Here is a 17,609-nt window from a genome sequence, read left to right as displayed (position 1 = left end):
GGGTCTCAGGGTGTGTCTACTTGCTAGTCGGTGGATCGGTGGACCGGTGCGTTCTCATATAATCTTTCTACCGGTTTATCCACCGACTATATCCACCGCTTTGTCTACTTCTATTTCCGGTGGTTATCGTCGGTGGATTGTAATTAATTACTATAGCGTCGTCCGAGCGCGGTATACTATTGTTAGAAGGTCCAGCCGTCTACCGAAAACGCGGTTTGAAAGTAGGTTATCGGTGGATTAGCGATACACGCGTATAGCCTATGCTATCTTCTCTTCTATACCACCGCTTTCTAAGCTCTTCCTTGTAACATTAAATAATAGATCCGAAGCTCTAGGTCGGCTTAATATTATATATAGTAATAGCGAGCTAGTATACGGCCCTCGCGCCTTTACTAAAGCGGAAACAGCGTAGGAGGTAGTATCGACCGTCGGGTGTTATAAGGACGTTAACTTAGCCAAAGAAGGCGCGATATAAGGTGTTTCGGGTACTATATAGACCGGAGCAAGAGTGTTATAAGGTAACTAGTTTACGGCCGCTAGTATTGAAGAGTTTAATCTAAGAGATAGAAGAAAGAGGGCTTCTACGGTATAGAGGTTAGCGCAACGATATTACGGTCGCTAAGAAGGTGATAATCTATCTAGACTTTGTTAGGCATAATCCAACTATTCGAGAGCTAAGGCGGCATTATTAATACGCCAATTTAACCTTCGAGCGGATTATTAAAGAGGTTAGTATTGCGCTGTATTATATAGCGGATATATATATATAACAACCGGACGACTAGTCGCCTTATAAGAGGCTCGTAACTAGACGAGATGCTAGTAAATTCAAGTACTTCGAGAACGCCGTTAGAGCTATAGATAGTTGCTTCGTACCTGTTAGTTTGCTATAGTCAATTCAAGGTCTATATCGCTATAGGAAGAATTACATTACGTAGAATGTAATAGCGGCTTATAACTTCGATATAAAGGTCTAGTACGTACTTATTAGATACGAAGGAGCTAGAAACGACGGTCAGGTATTGCGGAAGGCATATTAGAAGGGATTTAACGTACCTGCTAGCAAGTTCTACTTAGTAGATAGTAGCTATTCCTTTAAGGACAAGCGGCTTCTCGTACTATATAAAAGGATAAGGTATTACCTTCGAGAACAGGCGGCTGCTAGACGTAGGCCGGATAATAAGGAAGAGCTATATAACCTTCGGCACGCTTAACTTCGTAACGTTATAGAGCGGCTATTTAGGGTAATGTAGAAGCGCTTCGAGATTGTCCGTATCGGCGCTCGCGAGAAGTATTCTATCCGCTCGCAGTCGAGGTTTATTATATCCTGCTTTATAGTCTATAACTTTATCCTTTGCTATAGCAAACAACCGCTTCGTACGGAGCTATTAGCTATACTCGATCTACTAGTCGAGGAAGGTTAGGACGAGGACGAAGAGCCGGTCGTTATAGCGGACAACGAGGACCTATATTAGCGATTTCGAGAGGTGTTTGCGTAGGGAATGTATAATGATTATAAGTAGTATTTAGAAGACAATAGAATAGACGAGCGAGAAGTCTAGGACCCGGAGTTTTAGGCGTAGGGGATTAGTAATGTTAATAGAATAATATCGAAAACAGGATTAATTAGATTGTATAAGGAATTTGGTAAGGACCGCTGTTTCTATGTTCTAACCGTTATATTCTAACTATTGCTCGCTCTCCTTCAATATTAGTATACGTCTAATCGCTAGGCTCTTAGCACTAGAAAGTAAGGTTTGATAATTCGTGTCGCCGGGATATCTTTTCTTTGTATATAAAAGACCCCGCACGTAACCGCGATTTGTTAGCAAAAACTAACAACACCTCTATACAAATCAATAGTATAGACGTTAGCGTACATTTTGAACGAAAAAGTAGTCCCAATTATCGAACTTCTCGACCTTCGGTAGCATATTAGTACTTTGAAAATAACCTTCTTACGCGATATAACTCTCTCTCTCTCTATTACAAAAATGCAACCAACTACTAACGACTATATCTATACGGCAAAGGGCTATTCTATATATACGGATACTTAGGATATACGTAGCTATTAATGCTAGGCAATAGCTGAGGCCTAGGTTTAATATCCTATAGCACCATAGCGGAAATACTCGTCTAAATGAGACCTCTTCTTCTTATCTCGTACCTACTTCCTTACGACAGCGATATACCCTATATTAGGCTTGCCTACTTCTATCGCAAGGAGGGCACGATCCGCTATACTAACTCCTACTAGAATATCCTCGTCTATAAGGCGATTAGCGACATCTCCGGTATTAATGTCTATACTATATTCTACGCGTTTCTTTAGCGCTTCAGCCTCTTTAGTGCGCACCCTCTTACGCTTAATAGTAGCATCCTTACGAGCCTACTAAGCGTCGTCTCGAGTAGCCTTAAGGAAAGCCGATAACGTCTGTTATAGTAGAATTTAGCTCTTCTTTATAAGACTAAGTATAGTATTATTATCCTTCTTACCCTTCTTCTCGGCGTCTAATTTGGCCTACTTCTTAGTAGCCTCTCGCTTCGCAGTATACGCCTTTACGTGCCGCGCGGCAACGAGTACTTGTACTTCTAACTCTAACAATATCGATAGGTCTAATCCGCTATTAACGTCGGCCGCAATTAACTCGTCTCGTTCCTTAGCGGTTATTCCTTCTAGAAGTGGCACTTTAGTAGCCGCCTCGCCTTCTTCCGCTGCCTCCTTACCTTTACCTTCACCGTCGTCTTCCTCGTCCGATCCGCTAATATCCGTATTACTGTCTTAAGCAAGATTAGTACTAATCCCCGCCTCGTTGCCGCTCGCTATATTTAACTCGATAATATTAAAGAGCTAGGTAGCAAACTCTAGACACTCGTCGCGCTATTAATTACACTCTAGATGCTTCCGGAAGTGCTCGTTAGTAACCTCCTCGTTGCTAGGCTTTAGAGGGTATCCATTCTAGCCGCTTATATACTTTAAGTAAGCGGTATATAGATAGTACTTCTCTTTAAAGGTCCGCTAGCGCGCCTTACAGCCTTCTTCCTTAAAATATAGCTTGAACTTCAAGCTTATCTGCGCAGCAATACGGCGGTAGTATTTGATATAGAAGCTATTGCTATAGTTTATTAACCCCTTGTCCTTTAGCTTCTTTACCTCCTTTAAGAAGTATTCCTTATAGACCGCCTCCTATCGACTAATCTCTAGAAACTCGGAGCTAACTGCAGGCTTAGCACTCGGCTTAGACTTCTTGCTAACTAGTGTCTTTTTAGTAGTATTCTTACGCTTCGTAGGAGTCGTAGAATTAGTCGTTTTAGCCTTCTTCGGCGCTATATTTGGTGGATACTATACTAACAGTGATATATAGATACAATGGCTTTACAATAGCTCGAATTACGCGTCTACGTACCACGGTCGCGACTAATTTACCGCCTTAGCGACTGGCAGTACACGGTCTTTCAAATCCACCGATTTGTCTACCTTAAAAAGCGGTTATCGGAAATTAATTGCATCGGTGGAAGATTACTGAGTATCGACAATCCACCGATCCACCGACCAGCAAGTAGACACACCCTCAGGTCAGACTTGAGCGAGAATGTTCCGCCGTGGGCCGTCGGGGAACACTCATCAGAGTGAGCAGAGCAGCGGTGAGCTCGCAATGGACATGTGGGGGTCCAATCTCTGGCCGATACCGTAACCGTATCGGCAATTGGACGCAGTCGCGTACCCGTAACAAGAGCTCTACAAAAGTAGACTGAATTGTTCTCAAGAAAAGGCTTGGACACATTACTACATCTTCGCGCTATTCTGCTACGAATCCTACCAACCAAGACATATCTTACTGATCCTCACAATGGTAGCTCCAGCGCAGCCACCACCACAGGGCATCTATGTCCCAGTGCCAACATTCTTCGCCAAAGAAGGCACCCCAGAGTACGATCCCGTCTCGCCTCCAATCGACATCAAGACTCAGACGGAGCACTCGCTCTTCCTCGTAAAAGGTGGAATCCAGGGACTTGTAATTCTCGGAAGCACCGGCGAGGCAATCTTCATCCAAAACCACGAGCGACACGAATTGATCAAGAGTCAAAGGAAAGCATTAGATGATGCTGGGTTCAAGGACAGGCCGATCATTGCAGGCACTGCATCACAGAACATCGAAGAGACTGTACAGTTGATCAAGGACAGCCAGGCGGCGGGCGCAGAGTACGCTATGGTTCTTGGACCAGCGTATTTTGCTCCTGTGACCAGTCAAGCTGGTATCCAGAAATGGTTTGAAGTGGTGGCCGATCGATCCCCAATTCCAATTCTCATGTAAGACAAACCACGTGTGACAACCAACCACGAAATACGAGATGGGCAGGCGCGCTAACCATGTATATCAGCTACCACTATCCCGGCGTGACCAACAACATCTTTATCGCACCGGCGACATTCGAAAAGCTTGCAGCACACCCAAATATCGTCGGGACCAAGCTGTCACATGGAATTATTGATGACCAGACCCTGATCGCTGCATCTCCTCGTATTGACCACGAGCACTTCTATGTGTTTACCGGACTGGGGCAAAACTTGCTTCCAGTTCTTACGATTGGCGGTGTGGCTGCAATCGATGGTCTTGCCGGCTGCTTCCCACGCATCATAACCCGACTTTTCAAACATTTCAACGACAGCTCTGCAAAGGGTACTACCAAGCAGGACATGGATACCATGCGTGACTTGCAGTTCAGAATATGCGAAGGCGAGAAACTCGTGGCTGCTTGGGGCCCGATTGGTATGAAGGAATGTATTGGTAGGGTCTGGGGCTTGGGCGATCCAAAGGGTGGTCGTCTCCCGCTGCAGGGTGGCTTTCCGGAGGGTGACAAAGAATGGGCCAAGTGGGAGAAGGTGTTTACAGGGCTGAAGGAACTTGAGGAGAAGTTCAAGGCCGAAGACGAGAAGGCATAGTAGAATGGAGACGCCCAACCGCATAGCTGATTTCAAGGTTCACCCTTTCATGTGCGTGGCGTGTGTGGGCCAATTTCTTGTTTCAAGCCCTGCATGTGAAAACTGCAAGTCATCAGTACCGCGTCAGCACTTTTGTGGCGGCAGGATGTCCATCAGGGACGTCGAGATCTATCGCATGACTCGTCATGTCGTGTCGGTTTTGCTTGATCGTGTGGTAAGGTAGGTTGCGGGCTGATGAGAATGCTGGGTGGTGGTGCTCCTCACCGGACAGCGATATAATAATAAGCGACAAAGCTACCAGATTTTGGAGCTCTTCGTGTTGGGTGTCGGCTTATGCCCGGGCAGGGAAGGATGTTTCGGACAGTGGAAAAATGCAACTCAGCATTTCGCACTGCAGTCTCTCCATGTATCCAAGGAGGTCCGATCGCGTGCAGAAGCATGCGCGGCGCACGGTCTTGACCGTGGCAGTCCCTTTTGATTAGTAGACGGCGGCATGTGAAAGAAGTTTTTCGCCGCAGCGTGATTCCGCTTACGCATGGGGTGCACGGGCGAGATCGGTGCAACTGCAGGTGGAGGGTAGCGTCCGGCGTCCGGTATGGGCAAGTACCTTGCTCCCTTTCGGCCAGCATCGCGCTTTTGCTTGCTTGGGGTAGCTGGGTGCACGGTAATAGTGTTGGCAGTTGAGAAACATCAGATCATCATTTCCAACCAGATTCAGGACCATCGGCGGGACGAGCACCACACCCACACCCTCTTGCCCTCCTCGGCCGCCGAGAACCCCGCTATTGTGCCGAGACAGAAGCAGGAAGTGAATCTCTGCACTGGACTCACAAGTGCGTGTGGAGTCTCAGATGCTGCAGTATTGTAAGGTTTGGCCGAGCGCGCAGGCGGCAGATCACGACATCAGCTATTTTAATGGACTCCTCTGAGCGAATTGGTGAACTGCCGAATGCGTTGGCAACCGCTGCGTGCAATTGCTCAAGCCTCATATGGTAAGACACGGCACAAATCCCAGCTTCCATGCACGTAGACGAGATGCTGGCTTTGACCCCCCTCCAGCTCGATTTCCGTTTGGAAGCTTCGCTACGCCTGGGAGCTCTGAAAGGAGCCAAATCCGAGGCCACCAGGCCTGCCGCCCGCCACTACTACTACTATGTCCTGTAATGATAATGCCACTGCTCGAGCACGCCTGTGATCTGCAATAGAGTTCGCAGACACGCAATCAGCGGGCCGAAGAGGACTTGACGGGCAATAATAATGACGGGCATGACGAACGACGACCGGCGGCGACGGTCTCTTTTGCCTTCGACCCTGATCCCTGCAAGCACCGAGACCAGTACATGTATCTTTCGAGCTTGTTCAAAGTCTTCCGGCCCCGCTGAATCAGTATACAGCGTGACTGAAGATCAAAATAATAAACAATCTTGGTGTGGAGATGTAAGCACCGCGGCTCGGGCGTCTGTTGGCGGACTACCTGATGAACATGGTGGTCATCTTGTGTGGACATGATTGATGATGTCGTCTCATGATCGTCGAGCATTTCTGCTCCACCTGCACGAGCAAGGCTACCTGCAGATGGTGGCTGGCCCTTAATAACTAGCCAGATGTACAGTAGTTCCTAAACGTGCCCTGGTGCTCAAGCCTCCCAAATTCGCTTCCATTGTGTCAGCTCGAGCGCGGCCGACGAAAACTGGCAAAGCCGCAGAGCTCAGCTCATGCTCGCCATGTTCTCGATCCGCCCGCAGTCCTTTGGGATAATGCAATGTTGATATACTACTTGGACTCTGGCCTGTCGAGATACGACATGAAAGAAAAGGCCCACAGCAGTCGGCACCAGGATTGTCGTCGCACGCTGCAGGTACGCGAGAGCAGCTAGACGACAGAAGCTGGAGATGAGAATGGTTGTTGTTGTTGTTGTTGTTGTTGTTGAAGGCGAGCAAGGTGTATGTACGTGCTCGGTCGCAGCGTTGCCCTGCGATGGTATACTCTGTACAATGTCGTCGCTGTGAACGCTCAAATGGAAGCTGTCGCGTGCAGAAAAGGCTTTAAGCCCGCCCAGTCATACCGAACACCATGCCTTTCGCTGCATTCATTGTCAATCTCGCTCGGCCAAGCATGAAAAATCGCATCACAAATGCTGGCCGTGCTCCCAACTTTTCAACCCAAGTGCGCCTCGCCAAACATGTCTGCTGAATAAGACCAAAAAAACTTTTTCTGGCCAAGCATAGCATCTCTCCTCCTGGCAGATGGTGCCACTTCTCATGGCAAAACGTGCCGCGGCACCTCATCTAGCCTCTATACGCGGTGCCAATGCAAGAAACGAAGATGATGCCTGGGTATCGTGCGTGCGCAAACATTACACTCGTCAATCATGATATGGGGTCGTAAATGGAGGGGTCTGATGTCTCCTGTGACTTTCGTATGCGGGCAGGTATGCAGGCAGTTCGTCTTCAGCAGTGGCCGTGTGCAGCAAAGGGTAGTCAAACGTCTCAGAGCTACGGCCGTCAGGTGTAGTTGAGTCGTAGGCTGGTAGTCGAATCATACGGACGCGGTTGTCGGTATCGGCTCCGTCCCTGCTTCCCCATGTGGTCTTTGTGAAAAGGCGGTCAGCGATGCACAGTCGTCATTTAAGCTTATGCTTTTCGCGCTTACCTCACTCAGTGTGAGCAATCCGTAGATCTTGATAAGAGTATGGAAATAGCCAAATGCAATGTAGACTGGTATGAATACCACATCTGCAGGGTATCGGATGAAATGGCCCCAAAGCTTCACAGTTTTGCTGAAGCCGTAAATCCAAGTGATCAAGAAGACTCTCAGCGCGAAACGGTCGTTTTCTGACCAACCTGCGGATATTGTCCACCACAGATATATATTCAGCGGATCCCACACGAAATTCCATGCGGTCAACGTGGTCTGAAGCACAGCATATGTGCTCCACGGTTGTGAACTATGCAAAGTCAGCGTGAATCTTCACCGCCGCAGCGAGTGGCGGAAAATATCAGTCTTACTGCCAATAGTGTCGTTCAACAAACAAACTCGTCAAGTTGCTTCGCCAATTACTGCGAACCCATCGCAAGCATTGGCTCAGGTATTTCTTCGGCTGAGACTCCAGTGTGGTCTGAACCTCCGCTGCCTTGTGGTATTGCATAGCAATCTTGTACCCATGCGCGTACATCCACCTCGTGATAAAGTTGTCGTCATCAGCGTTCAGCTGCATAGTGTTCCAGACCTCGTGCGTGAAGCCATGTGTAAAAGCCGGGTCTTGCAGGATGTCGCTTCGATATGCCACAGTTCGACCGGACAAGCATGGAAGTCCACCATCGATGTGCAGGCAGGCTGAACAATCGAAGTTTCGCCGTTCCAGGTAAGCAGCGCCCAGGAAATCGACCATGGCCTCCATGATCCCGTTGGCCTTGGCCCGCCTCCTCAGGCGTTGCGAAGTGCCGACTCCGCCCATTTTCTCGTCTGCTTCGAATGGTGCCAACATCCATTCCAACACTTTCGGCGGCCACGCAACGTCGTCGTCCACGAAGATGGTAAACTTGGTCGTTACTTCGGGGATGGCGCGGCACATTTGGCGACGTTTGTTGGCCTCCCTTATGCTCAAGACACGTATCTTATTGGCATTGATTCTGTTGGCGAGATCGGTCAAATTTTTGGCATTGCCGTCGACCGTGACGAGCAGCAGCTCGTAGGGCTCTGATTTTAGACAGGTCGACAGAGTTGTCTCGAGTTCCTCGCCTCCCGTAGCGATTGTCGGTAATATGATGGTGACATGCTGCGACGTGTACTGCGGTTTGGCTGGAATAGGAATTGGCTTGAAGGTCCAGTGGGAGATGCAATTAACAATCAATCTGAAATAACGAAACAACCTGCTCGACTGGTCAGCGCACGTGGGCTGGCGAGATTAGAGTTCTGGTAGCCGCTTCCGCGAGACGGTCGACATACCACAGAAAGACGGCGACAGCGATCAAAGCGTAACCCATGCTGCCTGCGCTGCGCTGCGCTGCTAAACGAGAGGAAGAGGTGGCAAGGCCGGAGTCGACACACATAGACACCTGCGAGTGCGAAGGGAAGATCAGAGGATAGGCTTGAGATATATGGGTGGCCACGGACCCTCGGTTGTCATGCGAGCGAGCGAGCGAGCGAGCAAGCGCTTAGGGGCCGGGTCCGTTGTTCGCTGGGCGGTTTGTTAGGCATGTTCTGCTGCGAAAGGGCAAAGATAGCTTATTATGATGAGATCACCGTTTAGAATTAGAGGCGCGAGCATGCTGAGCAGCGAGCCTGCTGGTGCTCCACTCCAGCCGAATTAAGCTGCAGAGAGCTCTTCTTCCTGGCCTGGTCGGCGTCGAGCAGAAGAGCGATGGCAGATGGATGGGATTATTGGGGTGGGGCCTGCATGAGCTAGGAAGCTGCTAGGGATGCTTGATGCTTGCGGATGCGCATGCTTTGCAAGTGTGCTGGAGTCTGGACTGAAACTAGGCACTGCTGCGGCGCGAGCGCGAGTGCAGCGCTGAGCATCAGCATCAGCATCTCAGCATCGGACGGTGCACGGCGGATGGCGGACGGCGCGCGGCCGACGTGAACTCGCCAGTCGCCGCTGCAGACGCTGCCCAGGCTGGTGTTGGCGTGAGCGTGAGGGCTGCATTGCTCGAGCACCTTCGCCTTAGCGCCGCGGCGTCCGCGTCTGCGTCCGCGTCCAGCACAATTCTTATTATTATTCCCTGAGACGGCCACCCAGCCCGGCGTTGGCATTGTTGCTCGCACCAGCGCGCTCTGCCTCGGACGCCCGTTGTGCGTCGACTGGATCAATCTCGGCGGCAAGCACATGGAGCCATCCACATTCCACAGCCACCAGCCAGCCCAGCCAGCGGTTGCCTCCAGGTCGCCGGTCGCGAGCAAAGGCCAATTGCCAAAACGCACCGACGCCTCGTTGCCCGTCAGTGCCACAACTAAAAGAGGCAAGAAATTCAGCGACACATTGCCGACAGTAAGGGAGATACCAGCACCAGCGGCCATCAGCCGTAGCCGGCGAGCCACGCGCGCTGCTGCCCATGTCCTGTCCGCTGCTGCTGGTACTGCTGGTAGGCTATGATGCCTTGACTCCTGAGGGTGTGAGCACCAAACCCTTTCTTTCGTTCCCCATCAAAGGCGTTGAGGAATGCGACGTGCGACATGCGACATGCGACGTCACCACCTCACGCCCCCAGGGTTCGCCCCCAAATCTATCGACGATGACTATTAGCCCAGACTGATGCCAGCTGCTGCGCTGCACCAGTACTGCGCTGCGCTAGACTGTAGAACTACTGCAGCCGGCACAAACCCGTGTGTTAGGGATGGAGTACACAAATCTGTGTATGGTGTACACGCTCTGTAGTACACCACGTACGCAGCGGCGGCGCGGCGGCGGCGGCGCAAACTTGAGCTGGCGTATATATGCAAGGAGGGGTTATGGGATACGCTGATATCCTACATGTTGCCGGCCAGGCCACGGTGGGCCACCTAATAATCCTCGGATATCCTGGTATCCGGGTATACCCGACGTGTGTGCACCGGTGGACACCAGTGTATTATACAGAGTGTACAGAGGCTGCAATGCTGCATTTGCAGAAGCGTGTATTCCAACATCCCTACCGTGTGTGCACACACTACTAACGAACAGGTGCATGCACAAAAGCTTCATTACCACCACCCTGGTCTGCTGGGTACAGGTACGTACAGTACCTCCATGCCAAATCGCGCATCCATCCGTGTTGCTGCTCGCGGCTCGCTAGAATGCCAGAATCGCAATAATGTTGAGGATGGCACATGTTTGCCTCGTAAGCTACTATATCTTATCCGCAGCTTTCGGACTCTCCATTCTTCACTACTACATCGGGTACCGCATCTGCTGATCGAAGTGCTCTGCTTGCGCTCGGCGTTTTGCGAGAGCGCGCCCCCCCCCCCCCCCCCCCCTATGCGTGCTATATTGCTCGAGACTTCCTTCGTCCACAACCCACAACGGGCCACGCGAATTGCCTGGCCTGGGCTGACCCGTGACAGCTGTCCAGAGCACTGCTTGAGCTTGACGTCAAAGAAATGCCGAATCCGCTATGGCCGCTGTATGCGAGCATCACACTGATTAATGATCCGGCCTAGCTTTGATTGCTCCTACACCCTGCCGACGTGCTCGCTGCAACGCTGCATATTGCTTGCCAGCCTTTCTGGGGTTAATGGCAGGCATTTATAGCGCTGCGCGTGGAATGCTTTCCCCGTGCCGATATGCGCCTTCATCCTAGATAGTATTGCATCTCGCTTGAAGCTCATGCTTGCGAGCTTGTATAGTAGTTACATTGGGTCCTGGGAGCTTCCAGCACTGCTGCATAGCGTGAATATGAAAACGTTGAGCCACCGAGACCGCACATTCGCCTGCATCCCCGTTCCTTTTAGAGTAGGCAACTTTGCTTAGGGACGTAGTCGCTGCTATCGTTCCACCGCCTTATCTATGCTTCTAGCGTTTGCGGATCTTGTCCCGCGGCTCTCGCTACGGCTAAGCAAGGCCTCTCATTCTGTCTGAATTAGTGCTTCTGTACCGACGAAACGAGATCTCTACCTTCTGTGAATGTACTTCGCCGGAGTGTAATCTACTTATGCCGATAGCAAATGAGCAAAAAAACAAATCCAAGCCTACGTGTTTCTATATAACATTGCAGACTCTCAGTAAGAGAGTTGCACAGCATTGAAAATCCATCTCAGTCTATGCAGGTACCAATTTGTATGCCTCGCGGATGATGATTCCGCGCGGCAAAATAGCGCTTGGGGAGGTGAATCCTGAGTTTACCACACAGCAACGCTAGATCCACGTTCTGAACCAGGAGCGCTAAAAGGCACATTCCCCGTGGTACATGTATGTCGGCGGCTAGTGTTTGAACAGATGCCAGACGCCGTCTGCTCTCGAGACATCTCTCATGGCTGACTTCTCCGAGCACATGCTAATCACGTGGCAGCTGTTGCTCGTTCACATACGTATGGGCCACAAGCCTCAGGTGGCGCGACATGCCGGTAGAGATGTGCGTCGCAGCCAGGAATATGCATTGACTAATGCCACGTAGTCTGACGATGGTATCCTTGTGAGACGTCTCGTCAAGGCGTGTCTGCTCCATAATTCCAACGTCGGCTACAGCCTGGTTTCATTTAATGCAGGTAGGCGAAACGTCGTAGCCCGGATAGCGTTCCTTGAGAGGGCGTCACCAGGGACCCATCATGCGCCTAGCATCGTCTTGTCTAGTGGGTGCTATCCGTGCGCTGTCACTTGTTATTTTTAATGGCTTCTTTCACAATGGTCGGCAGCTGTAGCACGATTATGGTAGTATTGAGATGTCGTAGTCATTACCGTGAAGATAGGCCTTTTTGGGGGCACCCTCCAATCTCCTCTCGGCACCATGCGATGCAGAGTACCGGTTCTAGATAGTGTCTAGGTTGTAGACGCGTCGCAACTCACGGAGCCTCGTCAAATCCATCCCATCGGAGGCCTCCACATGTCCTGTGCCTTATAGGGCTCATGTACGGTACAGTTCTCACCAGGCAGGTCCAGGCTAGGAACGTTTCTCCGAGACATCTGGATCTTTCCATGTCTTTTCTTTGGCAGGGATTGGCATTGGCTACTGCCGTTGTGAGACTTCTTGACCTCTTGTAGGATTTCCGATAGACCTTATTATCGCTGTCCAGAAGTCGTAGTACCCGGACGAGGATCTCCTCCGGCCTGTTGGCACAGCCCGCGTGCCCCAGTATTCGCTTCGCGAGACTGTCGGCATTTGCCTCGTCACAGAAAGAGATGTTCTGGAAACCACATTCAGGCCAGGTTCCGATTCCGATCGCTTAGCGCCTGCGATATCAGGAAGGTGAGACGGACTTTGACGGAGTGAGTTCACCTCACCTCACCTGTTCTACGGTACGCGAATGCCGATGCGTCCACGGTGAAAAGAGCATTGAATCCTCACGGACGCCAATGACAGATTAGGTTGTGCCTCGAGTTCTACTTCATTATAAAGGGCAAGCTGGAGGGGGCAACTACGTACCAAAACCGGCTGCGGACCGGAAATTGACTGAAGGTCACTCCTCGATGTGCAGCCATTTGTTGATGTTCTTCATCTTCAGTTTTTTTTCACTGTGCTGCTGTTGAGGTGCATACCAGATTAAGGCTGCAGCGACTGCCGAGGCTCGGGAGGCTTCTGCCGGGAGGACCTGTAGCTGTAGCAAGTACTCTTCAGGATCGCATGTGAGAGGGATCGCAGGCAGTGGCATCGCAGAGGAGAAGATACAGGTCCGGCACGTCAATTCTAGAGGCAAAAAATGCTTCAGGTTATGCCCAAAAAAGGTACGGGCGCCAGCTGTTTGCTGAAGGCGCGATTTCTTTCCCCGACTGTGAGAGAACTGCTTTTAAGCTCGATCACAGTGTCTATAGGATATATCTCAGCTGCCTCTCTCTCGCTCTCTCCACGTCACCTCTTATATGCCCGTTGCTCAGTGATGTGCAGGTGCACTGCTTCTGTAGCCAACAAGCTTGAATCGTCCAATAATCTCACCGATGGAGAAGAAACCAATAGTCTCAGCTCCAACAATACCGACCTGGGTCAATGTCGCTGAGTCGAGGTTTCGAAGTCTGGTTAGGAACGAGTGTGGCTGGTCAATGGCGGCTTGCGCGGATCGCTCGACAGCCTGAGCTGTCTTTGATCCAAGGCTAGCAGCTGCGGAAGGGTTGCGGATCACGTTGGTCACAGTAGTGAGATAGGATTGAACGGTTTGCATGGACCTGGCAGAGTGCGTTAGGCAAAGGTGCGTGCAGAGCTGGGCATTCATGAGACTTACGGTGGCTGCATGCTGCGACCATTGTAGATGATCTTCCCAAGTTCTCCCGCAACCTTGCCATAGTATACGACGTGTGGAACGAGACCTTCGCGTCGCATGTTAGCACAGTTCCTTGATTGCTTCTTTCCAGGCCATCTAACCTTGCACAAAGCTGATTGCTCTGCCGGTTCGTCCCCCGATGCTCGATACCGCATTGCTTGCGGAGCTGGCTACCTTGCTGAGTGCCGGGCCGGCTGAGCTTGTAACTCGTGACAAGCCCTCTGATGCCTTTGATGCTGTGCTCTGCGCGGTCTCCTTAGCAGCAGTTGCGCTCTTTGATGCCGCGTTTGCGGCTTCGGACGTAGTTGAGGCGGCGCGTCGCTGGACGATGAATCGAGTTTGCCGGAGGACCAGCCGCGGTATGGCAGGAGAGACCATGACTGTGGGATGCTGAAGGAGTGTGAGAGACCTTCGATTGGTGATGTTGTGCTGAACCGGAGCTCAATGCCAAAATCTTGACGGCTAGTTCCGCGCGTACCAGACTTTCGCCTACTGCAGGAGAAGAGCCGCACACCGCCAGCCAACTGCTCCTGCCGCCGCCAATTTCCAAACACTTTTCCTTGAGATGGATTTACGTAGGCTTTTGGCGCGTGGACAGAAATCGAACAGGAGCCCGAGCGCAAAGACTGCAACAACAACGACACCGTCCAGCGGTCAAAATGCCTCGCCACAACTATTTCCCAGCAAGGGCGAAGGCAGCGTCTCGACTGTGTTGACGACTTCAAAAAAGCGCAAACGCGGGAAAGGCGAGCCACCAGAGACCGTAGAGCTCAATTTCTTCGGAAATCATTCACGGAATGATGCGCGCGGTACCGATTCTCAGGCAGGTGCCATCGGTGGAAAACATGTCGAAAAGCAAGAGGCGCATCCACCTCATCTACCGTCGAAGAAGCCTGCCATGATCTCTCTTGATGAGCGCAAGCGTATACTGAAAGAGCACAAAGTGAAGGTCACATGGCTCAATGCCGCGCCATGCTCACAGAAGGCACCAGAGCGAGGGACGCCCAAGAAGAAGGATAAGAGCGAAAGGGCAGAGAAAATTTCCATTTTCCCACAGCCATTGTGCTCCTTCGCCGAATTGGAGGCCCAATATGATATTTCCAGTAGAATTTCAGCCAACATTGAGGAACAAGGGTACACAATGCCCACCGAAGTACAGCTAGGTGCAATCCCGCTCTTACTGGAAAAGCCCAAAAACGTTCTCTCTTCTGCAGACCGACCGCTTGCCGCTGCTCATTCTTCCAGCTTAGATCTATTGACAGTTGCGCCGACCGGGAGTGGCAAAACGCTGGCGTTCGCGATCACGCTGCTGCACAGTATTCAAAGGCTTAGACGAGAACGACCAGGCGATCGGAGGAGTAGCAAGGGAATTATTCTGGCGCCAACAAAAGAACTCGCTGGTCAAATCGTGAACGAGATTCGAAAATTGGCTCGCAATACAGGCATAAAAGTCACGCAGGTGCGGAAGGGAATGCGATTGGGGTCTGCCATGACGACCGACAGCGATGGGGATTCGGACGAAGACGAAGATCACAGTGAGGGTCGCGAGGTGTCGGTGAAATCGGATGTCCTGGTCTCGACTCCAGGAATCCTGGCATCAATCGTGTCTGCGAGCGATGCGAAACTACCAGATGTTCAATACCTTGTTCTGGATGAAGCAGATGTACTCCTTGACCCGCTCTTCCGCGAGCAGACGCTCGGCATCTGGCACGCTTTGCCTCATGTGGAATTGCGGGTTAGTTTATGGTCAGCAACAATGGGTAGTAACATCGAGGAGTTGGCAATATCGGTGATTGGTGAGAGAAAAGCAAAGCTGGGCATAGTGCAAGACGATAGCCCTCTCATTCGTCTTGTGGTGGGCTTGAAAGACTCTGCGGTCCCTAATGTCGAGCACAGGCTGATATATGCTGCTTCAGAACAAGGAAAGTTGATGGGACTGCGACAGCTGTTGCATCCAACAACGCCCTCTTCTGAAGCTGGTCCTCCGTTATTATTGCCCTTCCTGGTCTTTACGCAAACCATCGAACGGGCGGTCGCGCTACATTCTGAGCTTCTCTACGATATCCCTGCTGAAGCTGGCGGCATTAGTCGGATTGCAGTGCTGCATTCTGACCTCTCAGACAGTGCTCGCGACACGGTCATGACTAAATTCCGCAAAGGCGAGATATGGGTGCTCATCACGACCGACCTGTTATCGCGAGGCGTGGATTTCCGAGGTGTGAATGGAGTGGTCAATTATGATATACCGACCTCAAGCGCTGCATACGTACACCGGGTAGGACGAACAGGGCGCGCAGGCCGAGAAGGCGGCGTGGCTGTTACGCTGTACACCAAGGAAGATGTTCCATACATAAAGCACGTTGCCAATGCTGTCGCTGCTGCGCAGAAGCAAAAAGCGGAAGCGGGAGCTAGCCAGGAGGGCGGTGTGCAGCAATGGCTCTTGGATACGTTACCAAGTCTGACGAAGAAAGCCAAACACGATCTGAGGAAATATGGTGTTGAATCTCGCACCGCACGTGGCGCCAGTAAAGACCCCAAAGCCGCGAGGAAAGCCAAGATCAGCACAAAGGCGGGATACGTGCGCCGAGAAGAGAACAAGAGAAAAGGGGCCATTCAAGGCAGCCGAAACCGTTCTCGGGAAGCAGCGCCTGAAGATAGTGATTCGGACTTTGGTGGATTTGATTGATGGAGCTAATGCCAGCCTTGTAGCCATGAACGACGTTCCGATTCACTCGGATTCCGTTGTCTGATGCCCCAAATGACGCAGTGAGCTTTCGCTCTCTAGGATGTTTCCAAACAGCAGCATTTATTGCAGGTTTACGAATAGGCCTCCATCCACCAGCAACTGCGCGCCCGTCACGTACTCGCTCAGATCGCTTGCCAGGAAGACCGCTGGACCTGCCAAGTCTCTCGGTTGGCCCAATCTTCCCAGTGGTATCCTACCCTCCATGTATTTGCGCTTCTCCTCATCCGCAAGATCTTCATCGTTGAGCTGCGTCCGGATAGTGCCTGGGAGCAAAGCATTGCATCGAATGTTGTACTTTCCCAATGCACATGCTGTGCTTTGCATCAGAGACAATATACCGGCTTTTGTAGGGGTGTAGTGTGTCTGGCCGGCGCCTCCAACGAGCGCTGAGATAGATGATACACCAATTATGCTCCCTCCTGAAGGCTCTTGCTTCGCCATCTGCTGAGCCGCGGCCTGGACTGCGAAGAAGGCACCGTTGAGGTTGGTAGAGATGGTGTGATTGACGAGGTCGGGCGACATCCTTTGCTCGGGTCAGCAGGTACGGCACGCGCAGTCGAAATTGAAGAAGGCTCACGTTAAAAAGTCTGCGAATTGACAGACTCCTGCATTGCTCACGAACACGTCTAGCCTCCCAAACTTCTCGACTGTCGCCCTCACGAGCTCTTGCCCCGTCTCCGGCTTTGTGATGTCTCCGCCGATACCGATGAGCCTTGCATCGGGTCCGACTTCGCTTTGCAGTTCTTCAAACTTCTTCTTGGACTTGTCATCGGGAAAGAAGTTCACGGCAACACTCGCGCCGTGTCTGATGTAGTCAATGGCAATCGCTCTTCCAATGCCAGTCACAGCTCCCGTGATGGCCGCGACCTTGCCGTGTAGAAGTGCCATTTCGCAACTCAGCGAATGAGCTTAATCCCGCATGCGTACCAACAACCAGTCTTGTGCTGGCCACGCGACCGTAGGCGTGAAGACGCGCCATGGCAGGAAAGTTGTGCTCGAGATGATGTACTGCTTGCAAGGTGAGGGGTC

General features: G+C 51.3%; 7 protein-coding genes across 7 annotated transcripts; 2 read left to right on the top strand and 5 right to left on the bottom strand.

The window, feature by feature from the left end:
- Positions 1-3,854: 3,854 nt before the first annotated feature.
- Positions 3,855-4,948, top strand: MYCFIDRAFT_38913 (uncharacterized protein; the record flags this gene model as incomplete). The annotated part of the gene is made up of 2 exons (XM_007927592.1): positions 3,855-4,315; positions 4,387-4,948. The coding sequence occupies 2 exons, from the start codon at positions 3,855-3,857 to the stop codon at positions 4,946-4,948; spliced, it is 1,023 nt and encodes a 340-aa protein (XP_007925783.1).
- Positions 4,949-7,313: 2,365 nt separating this feature from the next.
- MYCFIDRAFT_188422 (glycosyltransferase family 2 protein) lies at positions 7,314-8,934 on the bottom strand (the record flags this gene model as incomplete). The annotated part of the gene is made up of 4 exons (XM_007928434.1): positions 7,314-7,538; positions 7,601-7,895; positions 7,957-8,820; positions 8,897-8,934. 4 exons carry the CDS (start codon positions 8,932-8,934, stop codon positions 7,314-7,316), a joined length of 1,422 nt encoding a protein of 473 aa, XP_007926625.1.
- A 776-nt stretch (positions 8,935-9,710) lies between these two features.
- MYCFIDRAFT_203614 (uncharacterized protein) lies at positions 9,711-10,399 on the bottom strand (the record flags this gene model as incomplete). The annotated part of the gene is made up of 1 exon (XM_007928433.1): positions 9,711-10,399. A coding segment is annotated over exon 1 (294 nt), but the record flags the coding sequence as incomplete, so codon positions are not given.
- A 699-nt stretch (positions 10,400-11,098) lies between these two features.
- On the bottom strand, positions 11,099-11,362 carry MYCFIDRAFT_174837 (uncharacterized protein; the record flags this gene model as incomplete). The annotated part of the gene is made up of 2 exons (XM_007928432.1): positions 11,099-11,249; positions 11,280-11,362. The coding sequence occupies 2 exons, from the start codon at positions 11,360-11,362 to the stop codon at positions 11,099-11,101; spliced, it is 234 nt and encodes a 77-aa protein (XP_007926623.1).
- A 1,904-nt stretch (positions 11,363-13,266) lies between these two features.
- On the bottom strand, positions 13,267-14,221 carry MYCFIDRAFT_52263 (uncharacterized protein). The gene is made up of 3 exons (XM_007927672.1): positions 13,936-14,221; positions 13,796-13,880; positions 13,267-13,739 (listed from the first exon to the last, which is right to left on the bottom strand). Exons 1-3 carry the CDS (start codon positions 14,210-14,212, stop codon positions 13,451-13,453), a joined length of 651 nt encoding a protein of 216 aa, XP_007925863.1. The 5' UTR covers positions 14,213-14,221; the 3' UTR covers positions 13,267-13,450.
- A 178-nt stretch (positions 14,222-14,399) lies between these two features.
- MYCFIDRAFT_39242 (uncharacterized protein) lies at positions 14,400-16,520 on the top strand (the record flags this gene model as incomplete). The annotated part of the gene is made up of 1 exon (XM_007927605.1): positions 14,400-16,520. The coding sequence occupies one exon, from the start codon at positions 14,400-14,402 to the stop codon at positions 16,518-16,520; it is 2,121 nt and encodes a 706-aa protein (XP_007925796.1).
- A 120-nt stretch (positions 16,521-16,640) lies between these two features.
- Positions 16,641-17,468, bottom strand: MYCFIDRAFT_39072 (uncharacterized protein; the record flags this gene model as incomplete). Its single annotated transcript, XM_007927597.1, has 2 exons — positions 16,641-17,103; positions 17,158-17,468. The coding sequence occupies 2 exons, from the start codon at positions 17,466-17,468 to the stop codon at positions 16,641-16,643; spliced, it is 774 nt and encodes a 257-aa protein (XP_007925788.1).
- Between the last annotated feature and the right edge of the window lie 141 nt (positions 17,469-17,609).

This window comes from Pseudocercospora fijiensis (genome assembly GCF_000340215.1).
Source record: "Pseudocercospora fijiensis CIRAD86 unplaced genomic scaffold MYCFIscaffold_4, whole genome shotgun sequence".
Classification (NCBI taxonomy): Eukaryota; Fungi; Ascomycota; class Dothideomycetes; order Mycosphaerellales; family Mycosphaerellaceae; genus Pseudocercospora; species Pseudocercospora fijiensis.
This window is presented reverse-complemented; position numbering and strand designations above follow the sequence as displayed.